Below are 14738 nucleotides of genomic sequence, written 5' to 3' on the forward strand. Positions count from 1 at the left end.
GCAATGGTCTTGATGCTACCTAGGCAGTTTGGAATTGACATTGTGCTTAACCAGCTGTAGTGTGATTATCACGCTCACTGATGCTAGGCTCTTTTAAATTGACAGATGGTGTCCCAAAGAGGGGAGATATAAAACAGGCATTCATAACATAGCAATGTCCGGGTGAAGTGAAGACACAAGTGAGAATCAGAGTGAGGAATTATTCTAATAATGGATCGCGACCTGTGATATACTCAGTCACATAAAGATCATAAGGCCATGAACTCACCTACGAATGGTGTTTACTAATTTCGAGTTGATAAAATCGATTGCGCCTGGTGTCTCAATCCATGCTGTGTGATTGAACATAAGATATTTGTCTACTTTCTCCATCAGGTGCCATGACGTAGAGATCTCGCTGTATCTCGTATCGAGATCATCTTTTTGGCACACAAGCCTCGACCATAAAATAGGAGCGCTCCTCTGAAGCTCCTCAAACAAAATGCCGACTTGCTCCTCTAACTCGTGAATTAGCTCATTGCGCGCTTCATCGTCCAGGGCCCTGCGATTCGCGGCAACGACCGGACTCCAAGGTACGAATGACAGGATCATATCCAGGATCTCACGAGGAAATGTAGCGCCAAGTGCGAAAACCATTTGATCAAGCCTCCTTAGGTCCAGCAATAATTTCACTTTCAGAAGGGTTAAAACGACCATGTAGCTGGAATTGACGAACCTGGGACCGAACTGGTCAAGGCGTTCGAAAGGATCGGCGTTCTTGATCCTACAAGACAGCGATCTTGAGAGGGCCTTAATATCACCGCTCGTTGCACAGACCGCATGCCACCATTTCACAAAATCGTAGCATTCCTGGTCCTTGTGTAGACGGGCCATCAAGGCAGGGATGCCCTCCCATACGCCCGCAAATTCAGGGCCGCATGATTCGAACATATCCATGGAGTGATTAAGCTGTGCCTGAACTGATTCAACATGCTTGATCCGAGATATGGCCTTAATCAAGCCCAGGCGTGCTTCTATGTACTGTGGCGCCCACACCGAGACTTGACTGGTGGCAATAGGCAAGCCATATCCATCGTTGATCAACGACTCCTTTGTTTGCTCCAGATGAACGCAAGACCTCTTTATCGCCATGCAAGTATTTTGGTGCCATGGGAGATGGAGCATCTGGTGTTCGCTGCTACAGTATGGCATCAGCTTACACTGGTCGCATTTGAAGAGCCCAGATTCTTTGCCACAGAGACAACAACCAGAAGGAAGTGTCGTGGGTGACATCTTTGAAGTTTTGAACTTGGAAAGCAGGAAGCGATAGCGATGCGGCGGCTGAAGATTGAGTGACATTAAAAGAGAAGGAAGGAAAGTAAAGTGAACCTACAGCCTATCGACTTCCTATTATTTAGTTACCGTTGGCTTATATAAAGGGTCACTCACTTGTAAATGCCTCAGGTGGATTTCAGGCCCCACATAAACAAGTGCCCTTCCAAACAAAGCGGCATTAGCAAGACATATAAAGCATGCATCATTTAGCATGGTTCCTACTGAATGAATAGATAACATAAACTTTAGAGAACCATTCTCCTTTCATGAGGCTATTGTCCTTTATATCTTGGGCTTATAGCACCAGTCATTTAAAGATAAGTTCTGTAACTGGTTTGTGGTATAACAAAACCAGCAGTGTTGTTGAAGACTCACACCGCCTGCTACACTCGACTTCGGAGCGCTAGACCTAGGTAGGAAAACGGACCTCGGCGCCCGGGCGGTCAGTATCTGCCGCATTTTTGTCAACGGAGTCCGGCCATTCCACCCACCGCCTTTCTAACGGTGCTTGAGAGGACGGTATAGATAGTAAATCACATTCTGATTTATCCAACTAATGATAATAATTAACTCATGGAAATTCCGATCAGGATGTAACTGAAACGAGATATAATTAAATACATCCTTTCGACTGTTCGACAGCGAATTCTACCATGGTCTTTGAATGGCTAAGCGGAAGACAACTGAATATCATCAGCGTAGAATATATATTCCATAACGGGTGACTATTCATACTACGTACGAGATTGCCTCTGTGATGTTTTCCCCCAGTGTTTGACTTTCGCTTCATATTGACTAAATTACATCCTGAATACTACAAGGTATAGCTATATTAACGAGACATCGCTAAGCGTCATAGACTTCGATGTGCAGAGTAGGTCCGAATGGCCACCGTCGTGATATTGGCGATGTCGATATGTTGACAACCCCGGAACCTCCGGCTCGACCATCCATAATACGCAGTAAGCATTGTGGACCAATTACAAGCCACCCTGGAGACTGAAGAAACTCTCACTACAAATGGTATGCGAGAAACGAAACTATAAAACAGTATCCACTCGTTTCCGCCTCGACGCCTCTGGGCAACCTGCCGGTGGCGCGATGGTGGTTGTTGGATGCGGATTTTCGATCCTCCGCCACTGATTCTGGAACCATTTGAGTTATACTAAATTCTGAAATCTATGGGACAATGCTGGTAAAGTTTGCTAGTAGAACCAATCAAATCGGATAAGAATTGAAGATGTCCAACTGTCCCAGAGATACACGAACCAGGGTCTTCGGGCCGGCAGAAAGTCCGTGGCCGGGAGATTCTGCCATCTACACCGCCTTCCCGATACTGTCTCGGATACTAGTTATTCCGGGGGAATGGGCATGAAATGCTCACCAGGGTACGCGACCCCGCGTTTGTCAGATCACGGCTGGCACGTGCCGGGTCGTGGGTCGGGTGTTCGGATCGGCAAGGCGACGAACCAATCACAGCATGGGCAAAGAAATCCAAAGGCCCGGGGGCGAATCCCGGGGTAGCGAGAGGACTTACCCGCGGGTAAATTCAGATCCGCCGCCTACCGCCCCCAGCCAACCTCCGTTGCAACTAACAAATCTGATATCGACCGGGAGTCTTTGCGATCCAGTTGGCCCAACGAGAAGCACTCGCTAGTCTTACGTACCTGCCGCCCATTCGGCTGTTAAACTTTGACAGTTGCCAACATGAGCACATCAGACCATCATTGAACCAATCCCGTCGGCACCTCTCAACGGGATGTTGTGATCCAGCACCGTTGCCAACCCCCCACAGGATGAGGAGCCGAAAAGATTTGCCGTCGGCATCCCTAACCATCTGGACTTGCCTGAGGTCGTCTATATAGACCCTCAACGTCTCGCTATGTTCTCTCTTTCATCCATTCAGTCATTCTCCCTCTCAACTCCCTCTGAACTGTCTTCTTGACATCCATCCACCCCATCCACCATACACAATGTCTACCACTCGCCAGTTCGACCCCAACTTCACTCCCTATGTGATCAACTCCATGGGACCTAAGACCCCCGAGCGCACTCGTGTGCTCCTGGGCTCTCTTATCAAGCACATCCACGAGTTCGCTCGTGAGGTCGAGCTCACCCCCGCCGAATGGATGCTGGGTGTCGAGTTCATCAACTCCATCGGCAAGATCAGCACTCCCGTCCGTAACGAGTGCCACCGTATCTGCGATGTGATCGGTCTGGAATCGTAAGTCGATACACCACATGGGGATCTCCCACACAGTGCGAACCAAACTAACGAATTCCAATCAGCCTCGTCGATGAGATCGCCAACAAGATCGTCACCGAAGACGGTGTCTCCCCTACCTCCAACGTCATCCTTGGTCCCTTCTGGTCTCCCAACGCTCCTTTCCGCGCGCTCGGCGACAGCATCATCCAGGACCCCAACCCTAACGGCAAGGTCACCTACATGCACGGTATCATCAAGGATATGGAGACCGGCAAGCCCATTGAGGGCGCCGTCCTCGATATCTGGCAAGCCTCCGCCAACGGCCAGTACGACTTCCAGGACCCCAACCAGACCGAGAACAACCTGCGTGGCAAGTTCCGTTCCAACGAGAAGGGCGAGTTCTGGTGGTACTGCTACCACCCCACCCCTTACTCTCTCCCCACCGACGGCCCCGCCGGTGTGCTCCTTAACCTCATGGACCGCTCCCCCATGCGTCCCGCTCACATCCATCTCATGATCACCCACCCCGACTACGCCACCGTCATCAACCAGATCTACCCCAGCGACGACCCTCATCTTGACATTGACTCCGTCTTCGCCGTCAAGGACGACCTCGTTGTGGACTTCAAGCCCAAGACCGACGACCCCAAGGCCCACCTCGACCTTGAGTACAACGTCAACATGGCTCTCAAGAAGCACCACCCCAACCCCAACTCCGCGCCCCCTGTCTCCTCCTTCGAGCGCTTCAACAAGAAGGAGGGCAAGCTGTAAAAAGCTCCCGCCGGATCGTCTTTTAATGATTTTGATGTATAGTACAGCATTTGTTTTCGAACTTCAGCGAGTTTTCAGTGTTCTACAGATGGGGCAAGTGATGCATGACATATCTTCGGATGTTGCTTAACGGGTGACGCCGGCGTCGCTAGGAGGATCGAATCCGACTCCGGCATATGTCGAGCGTGGAGGATCAGGAACTTTCCGCATGCTTTGGAGAAAAAATTTGCCCCGATGAGCTTTGCTCGGGCCTTTATGGCGATCATTGTATATAGAGGGATTTTACATATATCCTTATTCAATTGCATTGCATCTTCAAAAACATTTTTCTGCAAATGTATCCGCAATCACACGTAAGATTCTTGGTTCAAACTGTTAGTGTCTCGGATTCCTTAGAGTAGGAGTTCACTTTATACAACCGAACGAGCCAAGAGACAAGAAAAGCCATTATATAGTCTATCGAAAATCAACCGTTATCAAGACGAGATCCTCCATATAGACAAACCGATGCAAAGAACCCCAAGGCGTGATGAAGGGCTCCAAGAATGAAATATCTAACACAAAACGGTGACATGCTTGAACAGCGTGCCATAGTGGGCAACATGGCCCATAAGCTGACAACTAGAACAACTCCACTACACAATATCACAAAACCACCACCACCACCACCAACAACAAAGAGGCCACATTTTCTAAACACAGAAGCCCCAACAATCAACCCAAGGATCACATACATCTAGATATCCTAGCCCCTCCACCCATACCCCACATCAGAACCCGTGGCGTGAGGTACAAATAGACCATATTTTAGGCCCATAACTAGCGCCCATCAATATAGTATACCATACTATACTCAAACAAGTTAAATCATATCACAATCGTCCCATCCTCTAAAATCCTGCCGGATATATATAGCCATAGCGGCAAAACAATCATCAGCCGGAAATTCGAAACGTGGCACCGTTTTATGCACCGGTTTCTTCGCGCGCGGAGCATCTGAATTGCTCCTGGTTTTCCGTACATCGGTGATGGTTTGATAGCTAGGAAGTGGAGATGGCTTATCGCGTAGCTTCTGTATGGTATTTACCTGCTTCTGTGTCATTTGCTGTGTCCGAGGCCGGACTGGTGGGTCAGGCTCTGTCCATGATAATCAACTTTACTCGGATATTTGGGGCAGGGGATGGAGTAATGGAGGGATTAGTGGCTTCTGGGGAGGCTTTGGGATCGTCTAGAATTTGTAGTCCGGGTTCTTGGAAGGTGTTCGGTTATGCTCAATATGTGCCTAGTGGTTAACCACGGATAAATAATTCGTTTCCAATTTTAGGGAGACTTATGCTGCAGACACGATAATGACAAGCAAATAGCTAACAACATAAAGGCCATTTTCAAACTAAAGGAATAGAGATGAGTTCTGTGCACAAGGCAGCGAAGGCCTGAAGCCTAGCCCTAGGAATGCTCCATGAATCTTCCGAGTCAGTGCACTCTTACCGCATTTGGTACGTATGTCTCTGCGCAACAGTTGCTCTCGCATAGAGATGTATTAATGGAATGCCAGTTTAAGTCAGTCTCAGGCTACTACAGATATATGCCTACAGGGTATAGCTAGTTTAATGCTATATATTCATCTATCTCAGCACGCCTAGATACTCTACAAGCAATCCAGATTCATAACCATTTCCACCCAATTCTAAAGCTTACCCGCCGCTATCTCGGGTCAACTTCGCGGTGCCAACTCACTGGTATTTTTTTAAACATGATCAGAAGTCCTTCTTTAACTACCCTGTATTGCCCTGATGACGAAGAAATTTACAATCCCATCTTCGACCTTGCAGAGTACGGGCACGCATATGCAATACAGCACTTAATTAAGACCACCAATGCAGATATCAACTGTACCAACGATGAAGGCCGCACACCTCTCCAACTAGCAGCTCGAAATGGCCACGACGAGGTCGTGAAGCTATTAGTCTATATAAAATGCTATACTGAGTCCCAAGATCCCGAGCAAAGGTTCACGCCACTTCTGCTAGCGGCTATATATGGACAAGAGTCTGCAGTGAGAAGGCTACTTGAACAAGGCGCGGACATTGAGGAAAAGGATGCGGAGCTCGGGCGGACACCGCTATTGTGGGCCACTGAAGGAGGCTATGAGAATGTTGTGAAGCTTCTCGTGCATAACGATGCCGATATCCATGCTAGAGATGATGACGTGGGTATGAATGCCCTCTTGAGAGCTGCTGCTAAGGGTCACCATGCCATCACTACGTTCTTGCTTGATCATGGTGCCGATATTGAATACACATGTGCTGAGTATGAAGCAACGCCGCTTTGCTGGGCGGCTTGGCACGGACACCTTGAGGTGGTGAGACTGCTGTTGGAGAGAGGCGCCAACGTCAACGTGCGGAATATGTGGGGCGACAGTGACTCACTCGTTTGGTCACCTTTGGATCGGAGATGGTGTCGACAAACGCCGCTTCACATGGCAGCTGAGAGAGGCCATGAAGATGTTGCGGAGATGCTCTGCCAGCAGGGTGCTGATATTGAGGCGAGGGATATAGACGGCCAAACTCCACTTTCCTTGGCGGCGAGGGACGGTCGTCTGGCCGTCGCCCGTTTGCTTCTTGACAAGGGGGCTGAGGTGGATGCAAGAGACGTACGCGGACGAACTCCTATCGCATTAGCAGCTGGCAACAGTGTTGTACCAACAACGAAGTCGTTGATTCCGGATCATAAGATAGAGCACGAGGAAGTTATGAAACTCCTAACCCAGAGGAACTGCAATATCCACTCCAAAGATAATCAGCACCGAACACCGCTTCTTCTAGCTACCGCCGCAGGTCACTCAAACAGGGTCCAACTACTACTTGAGCATGGGGCAAATATAGAGTCTCCCGACGAAAACGGTTGGACGCCACTCTTCGTCGCTGCAGGAAACGGGCTCCTGGAGACAATGAAAGTCCTTCTAGCAAATGGCGCGAATTTAAATGTTAAAGATGCAAATTCCCGAACCCCTCTTATATGTGCATCCCGCTTTGGCTATATTGACGTCGCCAAGTTATTAATTGAAAAAGGCGCGGATATCAACTGCCGCGACGGATGTGGCAGAACCGCACTGTTCTGGGCTGCAGGAATCGGACATACGCCGCTCGTTAGAACACTTCGTGGCATGAATGCAGCTTATCTTCAAGACTTCGATGGCCTATCCCCATTGGAATGGGCAAATCAACGTGGTCGTAAGGATGTGGTCAGGTTGCTACTTGGCGAGCACGGGCAAGATGGGACTAACTGGTCTGATTGGAACGATGAAACTAAGGATAATGGACGGAGAAAAATGGTTTCTGGTCATCCTTTCTGACCGGCTCTGTGTGTTAAGATGTTGGTGCCTTTCATGAGTCGCCGTTTCCAAACCTTGGAAGTTGCCACGATGGATGAAACAAAGTCGCAGGAAAGCTCCTGCGACATGATTAGATGGATAGAAGGCCGTCTGGCTTTTTAACAGGGTTGTTGCTCTTTACACTCCTGCTTGTTCTTCTATTATCGATAACTATAGATCAGCTACTTCTTATGACTAATGACAAATTGATAACTACATGTATTGGCACCAAGATTGAAAGTTTACTCATTTCTTTTCCAAGTGGCTTATTATACCGTGAGAAATTTTCTCAGCTAACATATCTGAACATAGAGTTAGTAGGGGGCTCACTTAACGAATGCAAGAATAGGGGCCAAGCTTACAGACTGTACTCTGAGGATGTCCAGGCGGCAACAGAGGAAAAGCGCTGGCATCGACCACTCGAAGCCGGTCAACTCCATAGACTCGGGCGTGACTATCAACAACAGACATTGGGTCACTACGTACACCCATCTTACAGGTGCAGGCCGGATGCCATATTGGCATCAGTGATTCCCTTATGTACTGGATGATCTCTTCATCCGATTGGTCCTCATGAAGTGGATAGGACAGGTTCCCAACAACGATTGATTGCAGTGGTTCGCTTTGCCAAATCTCTCTCATCCGCCGGTATATTGCGACGGCAACCTCCACATCAGTCTTTGTGGTCAGCCAGTTGGGGTTCACGATAGGCCGATCGGATGTGGAGTTGCTGCGGATGGTCACGTTGCCGCGCGAGGTCGGCGCGATTAGGACACCGAGAAAGGACGCATACTGATATCCATCTGCTGGTTGTTGGCCCATAAGGTCACTAAAATTGCCGACGAATCCGTTTGCTGGAAGGTACTCTACCTCCGGCCAATCGCTGGGAAATCGTGAAAGGTCGTCAAGTGTGCCCTGAGACAAATCCATGCGATGCGAACGCGGAAGCTTTTCCCATCCCAGCAGTTCTTGGGTATTAGTCCAAGTCCCAGCGTGTTCTATCGCGTACTCGACCCCTTGTTCAAGATAATGGAGTTTATCATGCGCCATCCGGGTCTCTGTCTCCAGGCTCACGCGGTAGGAGGGGGCAAAGAACGGGTGGTCCCACATATTCTGTCCCACCCCAGGGAGATCGGAGACAATCGGTATATTTAGTGAATGGAGAGTATTCCCAGGCCCAATACCAGATACCATAAGAATCTGCGGAGAGTGGAAGCTGCCCGCACATACTATCACTTCCCGCGCAGCTCGGATATGGTATTTTTGTCCGGCTGTTTCGACGTCAACACCAGTCGTTTCCTTGTTCTCATTGAAGACGATTCTTTTGGCGAGCGTGTCAGGGTAAACATGCAGCTTGCTCGTAATAGGTAGACTGCTAATGAAAGTGTCTGAGCTACTGCGGGTCTCGTCGATTGGGTTGATCGTAGATGGATTGTATTGCGTTCCGAGAATGTGGCCGCTGTTGAAATCCTCAGTCACAGGAATCCCCATGGCTTCCATACCTGCCTTCATCCATGTTGCGAACGGCGATACGTAGTTGATATAAGATACTTGAACGGGCCCTGTGCTGTCCTTGTCGAATGCGTCTGGATTGAACAGGGTCGTCGCATTCTGGAACCGTTTGGATGTGTCAGGTGGCGTAAATTGCACCGATCTCTTGAAAAATGGAAGAATATTCTCCCATTTATAACTATCGTCTTCCACCAGAGTAGCCCATTGGTCATAAGACCCCGTTGTTCCTCTGATGTTCAAGATTAGCGAGGAGCAAACACCGCCAGAATGCTCATGGAGACACACCTCTGGTAGATCATAGCATTAAGAGCAGAGCTGTCTATCTGTCAGATAATCTATAAAGCCATTGCCGAGAGCTGACAGCTTGTAGGCGATGCATAGGAGAACATACGACCCACCTAAGCATTTCCCCTGCGCATAGTGCAGTCTACGACCGTTAGCGCCCGCTTGGGGGGCAGTGACGATCCCCCAGTCAACTGGGACATTGACATTTTCCGGGTCAGACCCAACCAGAAGATTATACCCTGCCGGAATGGTGGACTTTAACGGTGATTCAATTTCATAAAATGAACCGGCTTCAACGATGGCGACAGACAATCCTGCTTCGGCCAGGCGACTGCCAATGGTGTTGCCCGCTGTGCCTCCGCCGACAATCACGTAATCATAGGTAGATTCCACTCCGACCACGCCCACCAGAGTGCTCAGCTTCCCTTTCAGGGTCGGTACGGTGGATTTTAAAAGGTTCAGTGTTGGTTGTAGGAGGCCATATGAGGCTACCCATGAGAGGGGAAGACTGAAAATCCATAGGGCATATAGAGAGGCATGATGACTGAAGAATATCATCGTTGTGAACGCTAGAATAATTCGGGACCAATGAGTCCAATTCTGCCATGTAAACAACCCGAAATATTAGCAGAAGATCATGTAGATCTGTTGGATCTGGTCAGTATGATGAGGAACCCAATTTTCGTAAGATCTACACCGGGGTTAGAATAGAATTGTAGACTTGAATGGTTCCGTTAAGGGGCTCATGTTTACCAAATATTATTTCATTCCTTGCAAAACACAAAACTACCTGACTAGGGTTGAGAAAATGAACTCTCCTCAATGTCCTTTAACACTAACAGTAACTTACTAACCACTAGTACGGAGTGCAATCCATAGAGAAAGGTGAATCAGTCCCCTTACCTCAGCAGGGGCGCTCATAAGTGACATGTCAACAGTGTAAAATTTCCAGGACGTCTTGGACACAGGCCAACGGCATTTTACTGGCAATTGTCCCGCGTTCAAGTTGGGAACGCCACCATTTGTCACTATTTTTACTTCTAGAGCGCAGTATTTCGTAACAAAGTGGACCGGCAGCTATGTTTACTTGTGTATTACCCCTTTACGCTTATATTTAGATTGGTTTTGTGCTTATCGCCGGCACATAGGAGATGTTTCTTCCGCATCGCTGTGTTGATGCGTCTTCCAGATTTCAACCTCACACCCACCTCGTACAGAGGCCACTCTCATTGTCGCAAGCAAGTTATGAGCTACCCTAGAATGGGAGTAGACTCCGCCATGAAATGCAGCTGTTGCGTCTTTTCCGATAACAGATTTAAGCATTAACGAGCCCCCTGGATGGCTTTTGCTAAAATCGGTCACGTCGTGGACGATTCCCGCAATGGCGATAAGACACCGTCCACTCTTCTCTGCTTGCTCTACGTATGCCTCCCATTCAAGAACTGGCAGTCGGCTAGGCGGTACCCCCCAGTCCAGCTTGGCCGCTTGCCTCGCCAACATAGCATGCGCTTGTTGGATACGCCGCTTCTGCACCTCATCGGGATGGAATTGTTTGACGTCGTAGGCTAGGCCAAAGTATTCCCAGATGCGGATTGCCCATTTTGTCGGATCATACTGGTACCATTTCGTCGCATTACGGTAATCGGAAGGAAATTCATGGTGAAAGTTGTGGTAGCCCTCTCCCAGAGCAAGAAGGGCCGTTAGAAAGTGATCCCGAGAGGATTTGCTTGCATCAAACGGCTGATCACCCAGCCAATGGGCCAGCGAGTTGACACAAAACGTAGCCTGATGGACAAAGGCCATTCGCAGGATGCCAGCATAAATAAAACCACCTGCCCAGTCGCCCCATGACAGCCCACTGAGTAGAGTAGGCAGTAGCAGTGCCATGAAGATCACGACAGCAAGATAATTTTGGTGCTGCCATACCACGATGGGATCCTCATTTAAGTCGCTGATGTCGACACGTCCAATGCGCTTTGGATTCTGCTTCATGATTAACCAGCCTATGTGAGAATATAGGAGTCCCTTATTGACAGAGTACGGATCTAAATTGGTGTCGGTGTATCGATGGTGAGCGCGATGATTGCGGGCCCACCATCTGATAGAGCCTTCACCCGCCCCTGCTCCACCTAATGCAAGAAACACCTTGAGGCCGTTCGAGGCTTGGTAGGACGTATGAGACCACAACCGGTGATATCCTAAAGTTGTATGTTAAGCAAGTGTGTCCCTGTAAGCAAAAGACTGGTGCCTACCCACCCGCAGTGATACTGAGTCCTGTCACAAAGTAATAAACCAGCGATAAGGTCGCTGTTCTCCATTGCAGGGGTATCCAAATAGCCTGGACGCATGCATATGAGGGGACTAATATTGTGAGACTGACACCCCACCAATTGACATGTTTGTACCAATTCTGCACTGTTATAGGCGTGTCTGCAATATGGACCCTGCTCCGAAGCCCAGACGGAGTCTCCATATGAGAAACACATTTAGAATGGCGACTAGCAGACATGATGTTATAGCAAGAGGAAGCTATTTGTGAATGTATCGGACTTTTAGAGGAGAAAAGTAGTACGACTCGGGAAAACTATGAAATAAAATCGTGAGTCTCACAGAGGCTTCGCCGTAAAGGCAACTCTAATTCTCCTTCCCCAGATGCCGTTTGCACTGACCGTTACATCTGTCTGCAGTTATGTCGGGGATTAGAATGCACCTAAGATCCCTCACAAAACAGTGATTATACTGTACTGTTTTGAATAGATGTCACACACCAGCAACATTTATTGGTGTTCAGAAGTAAGGGAGCGATCGATGAGTTATTGCAGTGGCCCTTGCATTCTTTTCGATCGGTCGATTATGGAGCGAGTAAGCCCGTTCGGGTATCTGCAAATAGTATGCAACTAGCAAGAGTGGCCCACTAGAAAGTGACGTATCATAAGCAATCCTGTCAGATGCGAAGCTGAACCTGTCGGTCTATGAACTATCTGGCTATATAGTACGGTAAATATGTGAGAGCCAACCACATTCCAGTGAGGACGTCTCGTAGAATTTACTCTGTGCTCCGTACAAAGGACGCTTTTGACATTCCAACGAGATCTGCTAGTATCGGGGAAGGGAAGATATCATCGTTATTTAGAACTAAACCCTTGGAGTAGCAATCTCTAAGCTAACTAACGGTGAGATTCAAAATAGCCTATGTTACGATATCTAAACAATTAGTTAATACGAGAGCTGGGTGACCGAGGGAGATCTGACACAGAGCCCGATAAATTTCCACAGATGAGCAATTTATGTAGTTGGCAGCATTCGATAGCTCCTTACTGGAGTAAGAATGTAAATACATAGTAGGGATGCATATATCTGGGTAAAGGACAATGATTAAAAGATGAGGGAAAGCCTCTGCACGTTATTCCTCGAGCCCTTGGTCCGTATCATGGTTTTGGTCAATACTATACTCCTTCGTCAAAAGACTCAGAAGACCCCCGACCGCTGTACAGACGCCGCAGAAAACCCAGACAGCCCGTAGACTGTCTGTGTACGCTTGGCGGAGATCATCCTTGTTCTGCGATGGTGGTGCGGTCTGCATCTTTCCCACCAATGCGACGGCATTATGGCTTATCTTCTTTGCCATGGGTGCCAAGGCCGGGTACTTTTGCAAGTTGGCCTCCATACGATTCTGAAAGATCACGCCGCCAATGGCTACACCGAGTGACTGGCCAAATGCACGGAAGAAGCTGAAGAGCGCAGTTGCGGTGGCTAAATGGCGAGTCTCCGAGCAAGCCTGAATAGCATACGCGATGCTTGTCACAAGCGCACCCAGACCCAAGCCTGGGATTGCGATCAGAGAGATCCAAATAGCTCCCTTCGTTGTTCGATCAAAGTAGCAGAGGATACCGAAGCCTAGCGTAGCGACAGTCCAACCGATCCAGATGAGAATGCGGTAGCGTCCCGATAGCACCGCAATAATCCCTGACGCGCAAGCGCTCGGAGCAATGGCAAACGCAAGTGGTAGAGCTGCAACTCCAGCGGGAAGGGGCTTGAATCCGTGTACTGCTTCTCCATAGAGGGGAAGGTAATACAGGATACACCAAAGCGTAAGCCCTTGCAACACCGTGCCAATATAACTGATTAACAAAGAGTGGTTATCGATCCCTGACACTTGCAAGATCGGGTCTTTGGGGATATGGGTCTCGTAGACCATCACCCCAATCATGCCAATAGTCCCAATGATCAAAGGCAATAGCACCCTCCAAGAGTACCAGGCATACATCACCCCGCCCCAGCTCAGGGCAATCAGGAAGGATGCAGTGCTGCAGACGAAGAGGACTAATCCGACCGTATCAAAATTCCTCAGCTTCTCGCGCCTCGTCGTCCTCTTTGTCTTGATTTTCAGGTATACAACTATCAGGGGAATTGCAAGAGCAGCAAACGGAATATTGATATAGAATATCCATCTCTATGTATGTGAAGTCAGAAATAGCCTGCCAGTTGAAAATAACGGGTTTCTACTCACCCAGTCCGAATTCGTTGAGAAACCACCTCCCATGATAGGGCCTATAACAGATCCGATGCTCCACATTGACCCCAGAACTCCCCAATATGCACCTCGCAGACGGAAGGGAACCATGTCAGTGACAGATACCTCACTGAGAGCGATAATGCCACCCCCGCCAGTTCCCTGGATGGAACGGCCCACCAACATCTGTGTGAAGTTTGTCGCCACTCCAGACACAATAGTTCCCACGAGGAAAAAGATGACAGCAATGATAATCAACAGTTGGCGACCAAATGCAGTTGATAGAGATGTAAAGATCAACTGACAGCCTGTGGACTGTTAGCGTATCATCTTGATATTCGTTGCTTGTTAAACTTGCACGCAGAGCATAAGACAAAGGAGGTTCCGCTCCAGAAGGCCTCAATGGCCGATCCACCTAATTCCTCAGTGACAACCTTTATAGCTTAGCCCATATTCCCAGTAGTTCATCTAAATCTAGAGCGACTCACTGGAAGTGCTATTGAGAGAGAGGCAGCTTCAAGCGCAACCATCAGAGTCAATAGGCACAGCGGGAAAAAGGCTAACGTGACTTTACGATCAACCCAGAATTGAAGCTTGCTTGCACCAGGGGCATTGCTACTCGTGTCAGCAGCCTCATGAGTAGATGTTTCATGGCTATTTCCAGGAATTGATTGAGCATATTGCATTTGGACTATCGGGGGCTTTGAAGGGCGGCCTTCGAGCGACGATAGGAAAAGGTCGGGATTCGGATCAGTTGCTGTCAT

The 14738-nt window shown here is 48.7% G+C and overlaps 5 protein-coding genes across 5 annotated transcripts; 2 read left to right on the forward strand and 3 right to left on the reverse strand.

Annotated features, from left to right (window-relative positions):
- Window positions 1-3287: 3287 nt before the first annotated feature.
- Window positions 3288-4291, forward strand: ABOM_008363 (putative catechol dioxygenase; the record flags this gene model as incomplete). The annotated part of the gene is made up of 2 exons (XM_022535492.1): window positions 3288-3538; window positions 3604-4291. The coding sequence occupies 2 exons, from the start codon at window positions 3288-3290 to the stop codon at window positions 4289-4291; spliced, it is 939 nt and encodes a 312-aa protein (XP_022386125.1).
- Window positions 4292-6044: 1753 nt separating this feature from the next.
- ABOM_008364 (ankyrin repeat domain-containing protein) lies at window positions 6045-7646 on the forward strand (the record flags this gene model as incomplete). The annotated part of the gene is made up of 1 exon (XM_022535493.1): window positions 6045-7646. One exon carries the CDS (start codon window positions 6045-6047, stop codon window positions 7644-7646), a length of 1602 nt encoding a protein of 533 aa, XP_022386130.1.
- Window positions 7647-7910: 264 nt separating this feature from the next.
- ABOM_008365 (GMC family oxidoreductase) lies at window positions 7911-10019 on the reverse strand (the record flags this gene model as incomplete). The annotated part of the gene is made up of 4 exons (XM_022535494.1): window positions 7911-7966; window positions 8027-9405; window positions 9462-9491; window positions 9568-10019. 4 exons carry the CDS (start codon window positions 10017-10019, stop codon window positions 7911-7913), a joined length of 1917 nt encoding a protein of 638 aa, XP_022386131.1.
- Window positions 10020-10592: 573 nt separating this feature from the next.
- ABOM_008366 (delta-9 fatty acid desaturase) lies at window positions 10593-11453 on the reverse strand (the record flags this gene model as incomplete). Its single annotated transcript, XM_022535495.1, has 1 exon — window positions 10593-11453. One exon carries the CDS (start codon window positions 11451-11453, stop codon window positions 10593-10595), a length of 861 nt encoding a protein of 286 aa, XP_022386128.1.
- A 1411-nt stretch (window positions 11454-12864) lies between these two features.
- Window positions 12865-14738, reverse strand: ABOM_008367 (putative efflux pump antibiotic resistance protein; the record flags this gene model as incomplete). Its single annotated transcript, XM_022535496.1, has 4 exons — window positions 12865-13914; window positions 13972-14274; window positions 14349-14408; window positions 14463-14738. 4 exons carry the CDS (start codon window positions 14736-14738, stop codon window positions 12865-12867), a joined length of 1689 nt encoding a protein of 562 aa, XP_022386129.1.

Source organism: Aspergillus bombycis (genome assembly GCF_001792695.1).
Source record: "Aspergillus bombycis strain NRRL26010 chromosome Unknown contig00090, whole genome shotgun sequence".
Lineage (NCBI taxonomy): Eukaryota > Fungi > Ascomycota > Eurotiomycetes > Eurotiales > Aspergillaceae > Aspergillus > Aspergillus bombycis.